The sequence below is a fragment of the Heteronotia binoei genome, unplaced genomic scaffold (assembly GCF_032191835.1).
Source record: "Heteronotia binoei isolate CCM8104 ecotype False Entrance Well unplaced genomic scaffold, APGP_CSIRO_Hbin_v1 ptg000246l, whole genome shotgun sequence".
Lineage (NCBI taxonomy): Eukaryota > Metazoa > Chordata > Lepidosauria > Squamata > Gekkonidae > Heteronotia > Heteronotia binoei.
Window position 1 is genome coordinate 1 of NW_026800005.1, and position 16,369 is coordinate 16,369.

Genomic DNA, 16,369 nt, shown 5'->3' on the forward strand with positions numbered 1-16,369 from the left:
TCCCAAACAATACAGACTTGATGTTTTACTCTTACGGGTTTTTTGTTTTTGTTTTCTTAATGGAAAGGCACCCTGAAAAAGGAGCAACTTACAGCTTCTGGTCATACTGATGACCTGTAATCCACATCCATTTATTCTCTGATAAAGAAAAGTAGAGTCCGATCCAGTATGTCCGTGTCTCCTGTTTAATATTCTTTAAGAAGTCCTGTATCAGAAATAGAGTAAGTTTTATGTAACTAGAAAGTGCTGTCACTCTCTTGCTATATTTCTGAAAATAACTAGTGATGGCAAAACTCTCTTGGTGCAATTCAGAAATGGGATAACGTATTCTCTCAAAAACAATTTCTAGCAATGGAACCTTCAACAGTAGAAAGGTAGCATAACAACATTCTAAATATGAACAGACAAGCAGAAACATACAAGAAACTTGCAGTAGCTTGTCATCCCATTCTCCCATCTTTGCTTCTTCCTCCCCACCTCACTTTTCTCCGTCTCTCTTTCTCACCCTCTTACTTTCTGTCTCTCTCAACACTGCCTACTGTCACTTTTTTCTCTCTTTCTGCCCCCACCTTATCACTCTTTCTGCTCTCTCACCCCTTTCCCACCTCATCACTCCAAATTAACAAATCGAGCAAACCTTTGATCTGAATTATGGCCAGACCGTCCCGGTTGCCCGGGACTTTCCCGGGTCTGGCCCCCGTTTCCCGCCTCCCGCCCTGGCTATACCGGGACCATTAAAACGTCCCGGTTTAGCCAGCTGGCCGCGCAAGCGGGCGGGGAAGGCGGGGAGTGAGGGAGCCAGCGTCCCTGCGCGTGCGCACGGCGGGGTGGCGGGCTCTGCGCATGCGTAGGGCCCGCCACACAGTCGTACGCACGTGCAGGGACGCTGACCTGACTCCCTCACTCGCCTCCAGCAGCGCAGCCAGCAGCACTGAACCAGCCGCTGCTGCGTGCCTCCCGACCTGAGGACTCCGAGGGACTCCTGGCCGGCCCGCCCGCCCGCCGGAAGAAGGTAAGCCTTCCTTCCTCCCTTCTCTCCCGCCCCCCGCCACCCACCCCCGCCACGCTCACCCCGCCGGAGGCCTCTGCAGAGGCCTCCGCTTCCCGCCCACCCCCCATCCGCCGCTTCTCGCCCCCCCCTACCCACCCCCGCCACGCTTACCCCGCCGGAGGCCTCTGCAGAGGCCTCCGCTTCCCGCCCACCCCCCATCCGCCGCTTCTCGCCCCCCCCTACCCACCCCCGCCACGCTTACCCCCGCCGGAGGCCTCTGCAGAGGCCTCCGCTTCCCGCCCACCCCCCATCCGCCGCTTCTCGCCCCCCCCTACCCACCCCCGCCACGCTTACCCCGCCGGAGGCCTCTGCAGAGGCCTCCGCTTCCCGCCCACCCCCCATCCGCCGCTTCTCGCCCCCCCTACCCACCCCCGCCACGCTTACCCCGCCGGAGGCCTCTGCAGAGGCCTCCGCTTCCCGCCCACCCCCCATCCGCCGCTTCTCGCCCCCCCCTACCCACCCCCGCCACGCTTACCCCGCCGGAGGCCTCTGCAGAGGCCTCCGCTTCCCGCCCACCCCCCATCCGCCGCTTCTCGCCCCCCCCTACCCACCCCCGCCACGCTTACCCCGCCGGAGGCCTCTGCAGAGGCCTCCGCTTCCCGCCCCCCCCATCCGCCGCTTCTCGCCCCCCCCTACCCACCCCCGCCACGCTTACCCCGCCGGAGGCCTCTGCAGAGGCCTCCGCTTCCCGCCCACCCCCCATCCGCCGCTTCTCGCCCCCCCCTACCCACCCCCGCCACGCTTACCCCGCCGGAGGCCTCTGCAGAGGCCGCCGGTTCCCGACCCCCCGCCCGGCCCGCTCACCTGCTCGGCGGCTGGGCCCTCCGGCCCAGGCGCGGAGCAATCCCCGGGCTTGCCTGGGCCTGGCTGCGCCGCTGCCCTCCAGCGCCGGCCTCCCCGCCGCCGCCGCCGCCGCCGGACTCGTCGGTAAGGTAAGGGGGCCGAAAGCGGGGGGGGGGCGGCCTTCCTTCCTTCCCTCCCTCCCTCCCTTCCTTCCTTCCTTCCTTCCTTCCTTCCTTCCTTCCTTCCTTCCTTCCTTCCCTCCCTCCCTCCCTCCCTTTCTTTCTTTCTTTCTTTCTTTCTTTCTTTCTTTCTTTCTTTCTTTCTTTCTTTCTTTCTTTCTTTCCCCTTCCTTCCGTCCTTCCTTCCTTCCTTCCTTCCTCCCTTCCTCCCTTCCCTTCCCTTCCCTCCTTATCTTATGTGGCACAGAGTGTTGGACTGGATGGGCCACTGGCCTGATCCAACAGGGCTTCTCTTATGTTCTTATGTGACGCAGAGTGTTGGACTGGATGGGCCACTGGCCTGATCCAACAGGGCTTCTCTTATGTTTTTATGTGACACAGAGTGTTGGACTGGATGGGCCACTGGCCTGATCCAACAGGGCTTCTGTTATGTTTTTATGTGACACAGAGTGTTGGACTGGATGGGCCACTGGCCTTATCCAACAGGGCTTCTCTTATGTTCTTATGTGACGCAGAGTGTTGGACTGGATGGGCCACTGGCCTGATCCAACAGGGCTTCTCTTATGTTCTTATGTGACGCAGAGTGTTGGACTGGATGGGCCACTGGCCTGATCCAACAGGGCTTCTCTTATGTTCTTATGTGACGCAGAGTGTTGGACTGGATGGGCCACTGGCCTGATCCAACAGGGCTTCTCTTATGTTTTTATGTGACACAGAGTGTTGGACTGGATGGGCCACTGGCCTGATCCAACAGGGCTTCTGTTATGTTTTTATGTGACACAGAGTGTTGGACTGGATGGGCCACTGGCCTGATCCAACAGGGCTTCTCTTATGTTCTTATGTGACGCAGAGTGTTGGACTGGATGGGCCACTGGCCTGATCCAACAGGGCTTCTCTTATGTTCTTATGTGACGCAGAGTGTTGGACTGGATGGGCCACTGGCCTGATCCAACAGGGCTTCTCTTATGTTCTTATGTGACGCAGAGTGTTGGACTGGATGGGCCACTGGCCTGATCCAACAGGGCTTCTCTTATGTTTTTATGTGACACAGAGTGTTGGACTGGATGGGCCACTGGCCTGATCCAACAGGGCTTCTGTTATGTTTTTATGTGACACAGAGTGTTGGACTGGATGGGCCACTGGCCTGATCCAACAGGGCTTCTCTTATGTTTTTATGTGACACAGAGTGTTGGACTGGATGGGCCATTGGCCTGATCCAACAGGGCTTCTCTTATGTTCTTATGTGGCACAGAGTGATTTTTTGTGGGGGGTGGGGGAAGTAATGCTGCAGGTTTCTTTCAGTCTGTCTTAATAGCAATGGAGAAATGTGGCTCCAAGTTCATATTAAAACACGGCTGCTGTCTTACTGTTACTATTTCCTGCTTCTAAATAGCACTGTTTCAGTTTGCAAAATGCTTTATCAGCGTCTATAGAGTCCCATCTTCCCATTGATGCTTAGTGAAAAGCTGAAAACAGAGAAAGGAGATTTATTTCTCCCAAAGTCAGAAAAGGTGAGGATGTTTTGAGGAGGGAAACAGTGGGGAAAAATGCTGCCAGTTCTTTGAAGCATAAATTGCAATGGTCTTTGTTCTGTGAATAAATTGAAACCAGTATTGAGTCCAGGATTATCCCCATTAGTATAAATATTTTATTATGAGATGACAGATCCAAGTGCATTGAGTAATGTATGCCAGCCAATAGGAAGAGGCAAAACTATGCACATTTGATAAATTGATAAAAGACTGAAAATTTCCTATATTGCAGATCAGGCATATCATGGCCATATTAAATTTAAAATATCAAGAATATGTAATAAGATATATATTGAATTTTTTTTACCTGGGGAGTGATTGGGAAGTATTTCAGATGTTTATATGTTAACTAGGAATAAGGCCTGTTGAAGAGAAAAATAGAATGGGCTCCAGAAAGAGCCTCTGGGCTAGTGCCTCCCCTCTTCCCACCCACCCAAGTGAGGGTATTCATCCCCCCCCCCCGGGGGAGCTGATCTTTGCCATCTGGAGAGCCGTTGTAACATTGAGTTATCTCCAGCTGTCACTTGGTGATTGGCAACCGTGGTTCCCCAGGAGGAAATGCTATTGTACCTGTCTGAGGTCCCACCCCTCCTCAAATCCCACCCCCACCCTCACCAGGCTCTATCCCTTAAATCTCCAGGAATTTTTTAACCTGGAGTTGGCAACCCTATCTCCTTCTCCTTTCTACCCCAGACTTCAACCCAAAAATCTCCAGGAATCTCCCAACCTAGAGCTGGCAATTCTAGGCAACATGGGAAAAGGAAAGGTCCCCTGTGCAAGGGGGTGACGTTGCTTTCACAAAGTTTTCATGGCAGACTTTTAACGGGGTGGTTTGCCATTGCCTTCATGGTAGGGTTGCCAAGTCCAATTCAAGAAATATCTGGGGACTTTGGGGGTGGAGCCAGGAGACTTTGGGGGTAGAGCCAGGAGACACTGGGGGCGGAGCCAGGAACAAGGGTGTGACAAGTATAATTGAACTCCAAGAGAGTTCTGGCCATCACATTTAAAGGGACAGCACACCTTTTAAAATGTCTTCCTTCCATAGGAAGCCCTGATCCAACAGGGCTTCTCTTATGTTCTTATGTGACACAGAGTGTTGGACTGGATGGGCCACTGGCCTGATCCAACAGGGCTTCTCTTATGTTCTTATGTGACGCAGAGTGTTGGACTGGATGGGCCACTGGCCTGATCCAACAGGGCTTCTCTTATGTTTTTATGTGACACAGAGTGTTGGACTGGATGGGCCATTGGCCTGATCCAACAGGGCTTCTCTTATGTTCTTATGTGGCACAGAGTGTTGACTGGATGGGCCACTGGCCTGATGCAACAGGCCTTCTCTTATGTTCTTATGTTTTACCATCTTGTTATAATTTGTAAATTTTAACTTGTAATTTATCTTAAATTGGATTTTATATGCAACTTAGGGTGCATTTCATGCCTGCTGAGTTGTGTTCAATCTATATTACAGTTTCTGAGTTGCTGTGAATTGAGACACTCACTGGAAAGTGTGTTCCTCCTCCACATTCTTTAAAAAGATATCTTGGAGAACTTGGAGGGCTTGGAGAACGCATTTAAAGTTGCCTCCCTCATTCCCTCCCTCTTGCTCTATCACTTTCTCTTCCTCATGTTCATGTCTTGCGGCTCTCAAACATCTGACATTTCTTCTATGTGACAAGCAAATCTGGCCACCCCTGTTATAGAGCCTACTTCTAGTTAATGCCCCATCTTTCAAAAAAACATTTTGAATCATTCTACATAGACATAAAGCAACTGCAAATGCTTTACATAAGAGGCATATAATAATCTTTAATACAAGCAGCAACATAAAGAAATATGTGACAGTGCCATCCATGCAGGCATCTTTTAAAGTGAAGTGGCCCTGGGATGATTGTGGCCCCTGAACATTAGTCTTTAAGCTTTGTATTTGAATGAAGGATGTTTCACTGATATTTCCTTATGAGGATGGGTTGGGGAAATTGTGGAAGACTGTGGGGATTAGCAGAAACAAACAGCAGAATATGAAGAAAGCAATATTCCTAATGGCCTTCAGTTAGGACCCACGGCAGGTTTACCTCTGCAAAACACGTACATACTGTGCTTTTTTGTGGTAGAACTACTAGTTTTGTCACAAGTACATGCATTGCGAAACAAGGAGGATCAATATACTTTGTGCTGCTTTTTATATTTGTGATTTTATACTTAATGGGTTTTTGATGCTGAATTGTACAAATGTTAGGCAGATAGCAATTTACCCTGTTTCCCCCTGCTACAAAAACCAGTGTGTGGGGGGGGGGAACGGGAGTTGGGGGAGTGCAAACATGTGCACCAGTGTACAATGTCACTTCCTCTGAAAAAGGGAAGTAATGACATCTGAGGGCCCCTCTAAGCTTTTCCTCAAACTATATAGTTCAAAACAGAACTTTGGTGTATCCTAGAGCACTGTCTTGACATCATGACATCACTTCAGGGTGGTTTTCTTGGTCAGCAATGGCATTGTATTTGTGTGCTGGTGAGACACTGGTACACCTGTCCCTGTCCTCCCCAATCCTCCCAGTGGATTGCCAACCATTGTAACCTAAGTCTTTCACAAACACATCTGATCCTTAACAAATGCTTCTTCCGCTATTGTTATGCTTCTGTAGCTCATCTGTCTTAGGCAAATGTCTACATAAGAGAAGCCATGTTGGATCAGGCCAGTGGCCCATCCAGTGCAACACTCTGTGTCACACAGTGGCCAAAAGAGCTGTATACACACACACACACTCTGGCTAATAGCCACTGATGGACCTCTGCTCCATATTTTTATCTAACGTCCTCTTGAAGCTGGCTATGCTTGCAGCCGCCACCACCTCCTGCGGCAGTGAATTCCACATGTTAATCACCCTTTGGATGACGAAGTACTTCCCTTTATCTGTTTTAACCTGACCGCTCAGCAATTTCATCGAATGCTCACGAGTTCTTGTGTTGTGAGAAAGGGAGAAGAGTACTTATTTCTCTGCTTTCTCCATCCCATGCATTACCATCCTCCACTGCGAAGAGTGCCCATTGGAAGACTTCTGAAGATCTGCATTTATGCTTTTGAAGATCTGGACATACTTTTCCGCTACCCCATTTGACTGTACTCAGACTTCTTCTGGTGTGTGTGTGTGCTTCAGATCTTGCAAACAGCACTGTGGGCTTCTTTCATGCCACTGAAATCTCAGGGCCTGCAAGTATCTTTGCCTTTCTGCCCAGCAGTGAGTTCTGTTACTGTAGACCATTTTTCTGTGGGACCTGTAAATATCAGTTCAGTGTACTTCCTTCACTGGACAGTTATGTTCCCATTCTCAAAGTCCATAAATACTTGCCTGTTCCCCTTTTTGTGTTATTTTCAGCTTTGGCTTTGTGGTACTTCAAACAGTATGTTATATCCTAAGTCTTTGACAAACAAACATGCACCAGTTTTCCTTTAGCAACAACATCTTTTATTTGGATTTGTTTCTTACAGCACTGTGGAATCGCCCCCTGCCATTGACTGTGCACTTCTGGCTCTTTCTGTGTTATCCAAGGCTCATGAGATAGGGTTGCCAATCCCCAGGTGGGGGCAGGGGATCCCCCGTTTTGGAGGGCCTCTCCCCCGCTTCAGGGTCATCAGAAAGCGGGGGAAAGCAGGGTCATCAGAAAGCTGGGCTCTCCATTATTCCCTATGGTGACCGATTCCTATACGCTATAATGAAGAGCTGATATGCAGGTCTCTGGGGAAGGCGCCTGTTTTTTGAGGTAGAGGAGGTCTAATTCTATGCACCCCAAAAGGAGGTGTCCCTATCCTTCATTATTTCCAGTGGAGGGATGGCCTAACCGGGACTCGATCTGCTTTGCTTGCCCATTGCAGAGAGAGAGAGAGAGAGAGAGAGAAGAAGAAGAAGAAGAAGAAGAAGAGAGAGGGGAGAAGAGAGAGGGGAGAAGAAGAGAAAAGGATTCCCCTACAGACTACAGTAAGTGGCCTTCCCCCCATTTGCCGAGGTGCAGTGGCGTCTGACCTGACCCTGAATCCCAGGCCTGCTTCCACGCGCCAGCAGCAGCACCAGGTTCCGTGTGTGCGCCTCGCCCATTGTGCTTGGGTCCCCCAAGCACGTGTGAACGGGGCTCCCATTGGGCAGCGGCCCCCCACCTTTTACCTCTTCCATTGCACAAACACTGCCATTACACGTGTGTGTATGCCTATTGCATCAATACCCTTCATTGCAGTCTTGCATGCAGGGCTGGAGTAACACATAGGCCAAGTAGGCAGCGTCCTATGGGCCCCCACGCCTTTAGATGCCCCAGGCTGCCTCACCCCCCATTCCCCCCCCCCCGCTTGCTGCCCTCCCAGCCTCCATGCATTAGGACTGGAGATAATTTGCGAGAGGAGACCCCAAGATTTCAGTTGCCTATGGGCCTCTACGGGTTTAATCCTGCCCCCGGCTGAACAAGCCCTCTCTCCCCAGCTTGGAGTCCAAGGCCCACGTCCTCCAGAAGTGGCGAGGACTTAATCACGATTCTTCTGCCCTCTTCATCTAGGCCCTTACAGCAGACCATGGCTTCAGCATCAGGTGCTGGGGGTGGCAAAGGTCACCAGCCCCAGGAACCACCAAAAAAGAAGCCCAAACGTTTGGTTGTGTTCAATCCTGAATGGAAAAACACCTACCCCTGGCTAAAAGAGACAAAGGACAAGAACAAAGCATTCTGCACGATGTGTTCTAAGGAGATAGGAATTGGTCACGGTGGAGTGAATGATGTGAAAGCTCATAAGGACACCGACTCTCACAGGAGTGCGGCAAGCCAAGCTGGAACTTCAAAATCCATCACAACTTTTTTCGCCTACCAAAAAGACACCGCTGCTCAGGCCAGAATTTCGGCTGCTGAACTAGCCTTGGCATACCACAATAACAGGCATGCGTTATCATACCGGTCTCTTGATTGCGGTGTCAAATTGTGCAAAGCCGCATTTTCCGATTCCGAGACTGTGACCAAGATGACCCTTGGGAAAACAAAGGGTGCAGCTTTGATAAGCGATGTCTTGGCACCTTACTCTGTAGAACTGATTCTGTTAGATCTTGACACAGCACATTGTTTCTACAGCGTTTCCAGCGACGCATCAAATCATGGCAACAGGAAAATGTTCCCCCTATGCCTTAAATACTTCACTTTGAAGGACGGCATTTCAAATCGTCTTCTTGATTTCTATGAAGATGCCAATGAAACGGCTGAGAATGTCACACGAAGGATTTTGGATGTCTTGGCAAAATACCAGCTGGACTTAGCTCGTCTGTCTGCATACTCAGCAGACAGCGCGAATGTAAACTTTGGAAAATACCATTCTGTGTACACACTTCTGAGTAGAGGCCGTGAAGACATCGTGCCCGCCAGGTGCCCTGCACACATTGTGCACAATGCTGCCAAAAAAGGATGTGATATGCTCACCTGCGACATCGAGTCTCTCATACTGAAGGCTTTTGGTCATTTTTCTGTTTCTGCCAAACGCTCAGAGGAACTTCAGGAGATGTTTGATTTTTTGGAGATGGAGGGTGATCACCTGCTTCGACATGTACGCACAAGATGGCTATCTTTCTTGCCTGCCATAAACAAGATGTTGAAGTGTTGGCCAGCCGTTAAAGCGTACTTTCAAAAGCTGGGAGAGGACCACTGTCCTACTCTGATATGGCGCCACATTGACGATGAGTCTGGAGAAAAGGACTACAGTACATCGCAAACTTACATGATGTTTCTCCAGACCACTCTGACGCCTATTGAGGAGACTGTACTGATTCTGGAGCGGGATGCACTGACAGCACCTGAATTGTTTGAGACCATGCTCAGGTTGCTAAACAGCCTTAAGCAACGCGAAGCTGACTCCTTTTTTGGAACGGAGACAGATAAGGCGCTGCGCAAAATGCCACCTTCGAAGGCAAGGAAAGCGAAGCAGGACTTCCTCAAGTTCTTTGAAAGAACCACCACCTATCTGGAAGAAAAGTTTGATTTCTCTGAGAAAAATCACCTGTGTGCTTTGACACCATTTTCTCTTAAAAAAAGTGTGACTTATGACCACCTGCGGTGTGCTGCTGAGCAGCTGAAAATGGAGAAAATAATAAACCTGGATCACCTATACAGTGAATACACTGATGCCAAGAGCCTGCTGGATGAGCAAGTGGCCTGTGTTGACCCAGAAATCACTGTGGATAAAAAGTGGGTGGCCATATTCTCTGAGATGGGAACTCGGTCTCAGAAGTGCGAAAACCTCTTGCTTCTTGTAAGCAAGATCCTGAGTATCCCATGCTCAAACGCTTTTGTGGAGAGGGTATTCAGCCTCATGTCAGCTCACTGGACGGACACCAGGAATCGTTGTAGCATAGACCTGGTGAAAGCAGAGCTGCAAGTCAGATTGAATTTTAATATGGATTGTGATCAATTTTATCACTTTATTAAGGAGAAGAAAGATATCCTCAAGGCTTCAGGGAAATCAGAGAAGTATAAATTCAGTAAAAAAGCGAAAGACTGAAACCTGTGTCGCTCCTTCCACACCACAGCCCTTCGTCCAGCGTGGGAGTCGGGATGGCCCACACCTGCGGGCCCACCGCCTGGGCCCACAGCACGCAAGTCCCATCCTACCAGCCGTGTTCTTTGTCCAGGGAGAAGTCGAGGTCCAAGAAGCTCCACTGTGCGGGCGTATGTTAATGTAAGACCAGAATTTAATAGTAATTATAAAAGGAATACAAAACAAAACTGGGGATTAGGGCTAATGGCGATACCCCAAAAAAAAAAAACGACACTAGGCAGCCACCTCCTGGGTGTGTTGGAAGAGCTGCCAAGATGCAAAGTAATTTTAAACTGCTGACAGTGTGTTTCTTTTTTTTCCAGATAAGCTCCATTCAGGAAACTAACAACCACAGACAACAGTAGATCACTTCCATCACACAACAGAAGGTAAGGAACAAATTGGCTGTGACTTGACAGCTCGTTCCATCACTTTAATAATATGAAGAGAACTTGGTTTCCTTTCTCTTTTGCAATTTTTAGTATTTTGGTGACACCTTTTTCTTTTTGTGTGCTGCTTGGGGAGGACCTGCTTTTCTAGACCTGTATCCGCCTGCCTTCAGGCTGGGCTACGGGGCACAGACTGGCAGTGGTGGTTTTAGTTCTGATCTCAGTTTGATTGTAGATAAGGGTTGCTTTGTTGCTTTTACTAGGCTGATCAAGACCCTTTGATATTGTGGACAGTCTTGTTGAAATGTTTGTGAGCACAAGAAGGTATCAAGGATAGTGGATTGTTTTCCTGTGAATCTGACTCAAGAGGGATTGCTGTTGGAGCCTTTTTTTCTTTAGCAGGGAACATCGTGAAGTTTCTCTTCTTTTTTAAAGTTGTATATTTTGGGGGTGGTAATATTTGGGGGAAATGACATCACAGGAAGTGCTGTCAAAGGAAGTGATGTCACTTCCTGCTTCCGGCAGGTGGCGCGGGGGAAATGATGTCACAGGAAGTGACGTCACTTCCTGCTTCCGGCAGGTGGCGCGGGGGAAATGATGTCACAGGAAGTGATGTCACTTCCTGCTTCCGGCAGGTGGCATGATGTCACCGGAAGTGACGTCACCGGAAGTGACGTCACTTCCTGTTTCCGGCGGCGCGCGCACGCTTCGCGCGCGCGCACCCCTACCTCCCCCCCCAAAGTGTCCCTGGCTGGCCTTCAGACATTATGGCCACCCTATCTGAATAGCATGAGCCTGCTACTCAGATCAAAGGTTTGCTCAATTTGTTAATTTTACAATTCTGTCATTGTACCATTTTACATTCTAAACCACTGCCTACCAGATAACTTTCCTTCACTGTCATTGGTTCTTAAATCTGTACCATGTTGCATTCTGGGCCACTGCCTACCAGCTATGTATGGCTCTGCTCAGCTATGTATGGCTTTGCTCACTGTGCTGGATTCCTCGTCTGATGAAGTATGCTTAAGAGCACACGAAAGCTTACATTCTAAATAAAAATTGGTTGGTCTTAAAGGTGAAACTTCACTCCTGCTTTGTTCAACTCCTTCAGACCAACACGGCTGCCTGCTTGGATCTGTTTATTGATTTGTTTGAGGATGCTAATTTGCATTCTTTTTTCGGTTGTGAGCTAACTGCTCTTCTTCTGTTATATGCTGTACCATGAAGTATATTAGTTATCACACTGTAAAATATTTCTCCAGTAAAGCTTAATTTGTCATTTTACACAAAGTGTTGGATGATTTGTATAATATGCTTCTGAGAATATAAGAATTATCTCCCCACACAAACCAACAGTGATGGCAACTCTTGTGCCCACCTGCCCCGAAGCTCCCCCACTCCATGCACACCAACAGTGGCAATGTCTCTACTAGCACCTCCCACTCCTGTAACAGTACCAGCAAACTCCTGGCCTGCCTTACTACATTTTTACCACCTCAGCACAGGCGTAGACAAACTTCTTGTTTGGGGGCAATTTAAACCCCAAATGCATTGCTTTTATGTTTTCAGATTCTTCTGCAAACCTCAGGGTTTTTCCTAATTTGCAGGGAAATCTGTTTAGTATGTGTGTGATCTCAATCCACAAAGTTAGATATCCCCAGATGGGGGCCATACTTTATTATTTTGTATATATAGATATGCCATGGCAGTGCCCTAGCCACAAGGGACACTGGAACATGTAACTTCCAGGGCACTGAGTGCTATAATCAGTTGGAGCTTAAAGATGTTAGAGATATAGGGACATATTTCATTCAGATTCCAGGTATGCTTATGGATATTTCTAGGTATGTGGATACCTTTTATTTATGTTTATCTGTAGACTTGCCAGCCACCACTGTTACATTTTGGTTTTTTATTTCTTTCTGTTTGGGGTACTTAAAAATTAATATTATTTTTAAAATGTTTTTTTTAATAATTTTTTTATTTTGTATTATAACTCATATTATTTCTCTATTTTACATTCCTACAGTATCTTATATTCATATTACAGATCCATCAGTTACCTCCCTCCCTCCCCCCTCCCCAATTGACCATTATAGAACTCATTTATATTCTCAACCACATGCACACCCTTCGGAGCCTGAGCCTTATTTCATTAGTGGCCCCTCCTGTTTTTACCCATCCTATATAATTATACAACCTTTCCTTAATTTCTTCAATCTTGTCCTCTCCTTGCTGTCCTTGTTTTGGTATTGATAATATATCTGACTAAATCCATTCGTATAAATAACCGTTCTGTTTATCCAAGGTCCATTTCGTGGCATCTTTCCAACCAAATGCTATGACAGCCTGGGCTGCTAAAACCATAGCTTTAAATATCTCCTGGAAAGACTTATCCACTTTAGGGTTCCCCAATATTCCCATAAATAACACCTTTCCCGAAAGTTTCACTTTACACATTTCTTGCACCTTTCCTAAAATCTTTCACCAGAATTCAGCCACTCTTGAATACTCCCACCATAAATGCACATAATGTCCCTTCTCCTTTTTGCAAAGCCAGCAATTGGATCTCAATCCCTTAATCATATACGCTAGTTGAGCCGGTGTTCTATACCATTTCCAAATTAATTTCATTTCTAATTCTCTACATTTTTCCAATTTTATATCATTAATATTTCTCATTATTTATTTTGATCACTGCTTTCCCATTCTCATATATTTCTCTTATTGCATTCACAAACTGTCCCTCAAAACCAATTTTTAAAATGTTCTATTCACATTCTTAGCCTTACTAAAACACTTGGGGAGGGATGGTGGCTCAGTGGTAGAGCATCTGCTTGGGAAGCAGAAGGTCCCAGGTTCAATCCCCGGCATCTCCAAAAAAGGGTCCAGGCAAATAGGTGTGAAAAACCTCAGCTTGAGACCCTGGAGAGCCGCTGCCAGTCTGAGAAGACAATACTGACTTTGATGAACCAAGGGTCTGATTCAGTATAAGGCAGCTTCATATGTTCAATCCCATGTGCAGACATATCAATCTAAAATTACCTAATTTTTTGGGGAGGGATGGTGGCTCAGTGGTAGAGCATCTGCTTGGGAAGCAGAAGGTCCCAGGTTCAATCCCTGGCATCTCCAAAAAAGGGTCCAGGTAAATAGGTGTGAAAAACCTCAGCTTGAGACCCTGGAGAGCCGCTGCCAGTCTGAGAAGACAATACTGACTTTGATGGACCAAGGGTCTGATTCAGTATAAGGCAGCTTCATATGTTCATATGTTCAACTGCTCAGTTCATAAAACAGAAAAACTGGATAGGCTGGAATTCTATGCCAGGCAAATAATACTTTGATAAAATTAGGTGTGGTGAAAGGCCTTACACCCACAGATTTATGTTGAAGTTATAATATTTTGATTTGCACTCTGTAAATGCTCAGAGAATGCTAACCACCTTTTGCAAGTTAGCAGGTACACAAGTGTATGATGACTCCAGCACAAGAGTCATCCAGCTTCATTGATAAGCAGATAAATAGACAAGTCACATCTAAATCACAGACCCTTCCAAAGGGAAGGACTCCATCTTCCTTTTGGGGGACAGGAAAAGAAAGATGAGCCACAAGAAGCTGGTGAAGCAGGAGGAAGAAGCACTCTTCATTCTCTTAGCCATCTTGCCTTCATATGAGAAGCTGTCTCATTTCTGAACATTGTGATGGCAATGAGCAAAAAGGAGAAACACCGCTATAGGAAACCAAGGCAACAGAACATTTCTGAAACTTGCAGCTTCAAGAATAGCCTATCCTCATTCTAATCATTGTTAGAGATAAATAAAAAACCAGGGTCAGAGGACTGTGGTTACATCGCTTTTCATTTGATTCTTGCTCAGTTTGCTATGTATATGGACCAAATGTGCACTTTTAAACATCCTATTTCTTTATATTTTGAACACTGATAGTCTGATCTCTGTAACCAGAGTGAGCCCATTCAGTTACACTGAGGAGGCGAGGGGACAGCAGCCAGTCCCTTCACCCCCAAAGTGTGCAAGGGCATACACTACTCCCCACAAAATCAAATGAGACCAAAGCACTGTAAGAGTAATTTTAATGCAATAAAGACTGCTAGTCCTTTAGCAGGAGATGCACTTCTTGATTAGTAGATGGCAGCAGAAATGCCCAGAGAGAAATAGGTTACACAGGAGTAAGGATGGAGGCTCTTTGTTGGGTGGACACAGCTACAGAATTTCCAAGCTCTCATGTGGGCAGAGATGGGCAAAACCATTTCCCCACGTGAGGCATTTGTATTTTCATTAAATAGTGGCAGGAGCCTCATGGCGCAGAGTGGTAAAGCTGCAGTACTTCAGTCCTAAGCCCTGTTCACGACCTGAGTTCAATCCCAGTGGAAGCTGGTTTCAGGTAGCCAGCTCCAGGTCGACTCAGCCTTCCAGCCTTCTGAAATCAGTAAAATGAGTACCCAACTTGCTGAGGGGAAAGTGTAGATGACTGGGGAAGGCAATGGCAAACCACCCTGTAAAAAGTCTGCTGTGAAAATGTCATGATGCGACATCACCCCAGAGTCGGAAACAACTGGTGCTGGACCACCACATTGTAACCTTTACCTTTTTAAAGTAGTGGCAGGTGTTTTGGGACTTGTAAGTCAAGAGTGCCCCTGTATGGCATTAGCCTGCACTCAAGTCCTTTGATAGTCAGTAAAACACCAACACACACACAGACAACAAAACTCTCCTTTTTGTGGAAGTGCAATTAAATAATTTGAGTCTCTTTTCAACCTTCGCAGAGTGCAACCATTTGACTCCACTGAACTTGGTTTTCAGAAACACTTGCAAGTAATAAGTAGGTTCCCATCCAGTCTCTTCCAAGCTGGGTTTTGGTCATGAGCTTGCTTACTTGCCACCTGAGCATTAACTTTGAAAAGGTTTATATTTTCGAGGATACATATTTTCGAGAATCCTCCACCCTCCACTGCAGGTACTGCAATATCACAGGTCTGACGAAGTAACACTTTATAAAAACCATTGTTTTAACAATGATACTTTTGGTCAGAAAGGTTTTGACCTCACTATATACTCAAAAGGTCATGAAAATGTGAGATTGTTTGAGTTACCATCTCTTCTTTGCCTTGGAACACCGCCAGCTGAGCCTTCTTCTCAAAACAGTCACTTTGGCTCAAATTCCAGGATTTCATATCCTCTGAGAGCCAGTAACATTTGTCCTGGTGGTGGTGCCAGTATAGAGGGCAGATCTGGCAAGTAGAATTCACTGGAGAGGGAGAGAGACATTCCATTAATGTTCTAACTAATCGCCCATTTATAATGGGCAGATTCTAGTCAGTAAGTTTAGGAGTCTCTCTGCACTTTCCAGTTAGTTATTTGCCAGCTGTGTAAGAACATAGAAGCATAAGAAAACCCATATTGGATCAGGCCAAAGGCCCATCCAGTCCAACTGTGTCAGACATTAGCCAAACTACAGGTGCCATAAGGAGGTCCACCAGTGGGGCCAGAAATCTAGCTGGTGGCTGGTTTTTTAAAAAAATTATTTATGTTTTTAATTACATTATTTATAGTTCGCCTTTCTCACTTGGACTCAACCAGAAGTCTAAAAAACAGAAATGAAGCAAAATAGAGGTATTAACATGACACATTAAATAATGCAAAATTCCACAGAAGGATCCTAGTTTCAACATTATACACAGTAACACAGAACAGAGTTCCTAATAATTTTAAGTTCATGTTGTGAATCATTTAACAGACTGCAAAGTCTATTGCCAGTGCAGAAAAGTCCTCTGTTTTGCATACTTTGCAGAAAGCCAGGAGAATGGGAGCCTTCCTGACCTTCTCAGGCCAGCCATTTCACAAGGTGGGGGCCACAACAGAGAAGGC

General features: G+C 47.1%; 1 protein-coding gene across 1 annotated transcript in view; it reads right to left on the reverse strand.

The window, feature by feature from the left end:
- Positions 1-92: 92 nt before the first annotated feature.
- The window catches only part of LOC132590540 (killer cell lectin-like receptor subfamily B member 1B allele A), a gene marked incomplete at its 3' end in the record, with an annotated part of 29,916 nt that continues 13,639 nt past the window's right edge, over positions 93-16,369 (reverse strand). The window contains exons 4-5 of the mRNA XM_060263468.1: positions 15,595-15,749; positions 93-205 (exon numbers count right to left, since the gene is read on the reverse strand). Of these exons, the coding sequence (XP_060119451.1) occupies positions 93-205; positions 15,595-15,749 (268 nt within the window). The remainder of the gene's footprint in view (positions 206-15,594; positions 15,750-16,369) is intronic.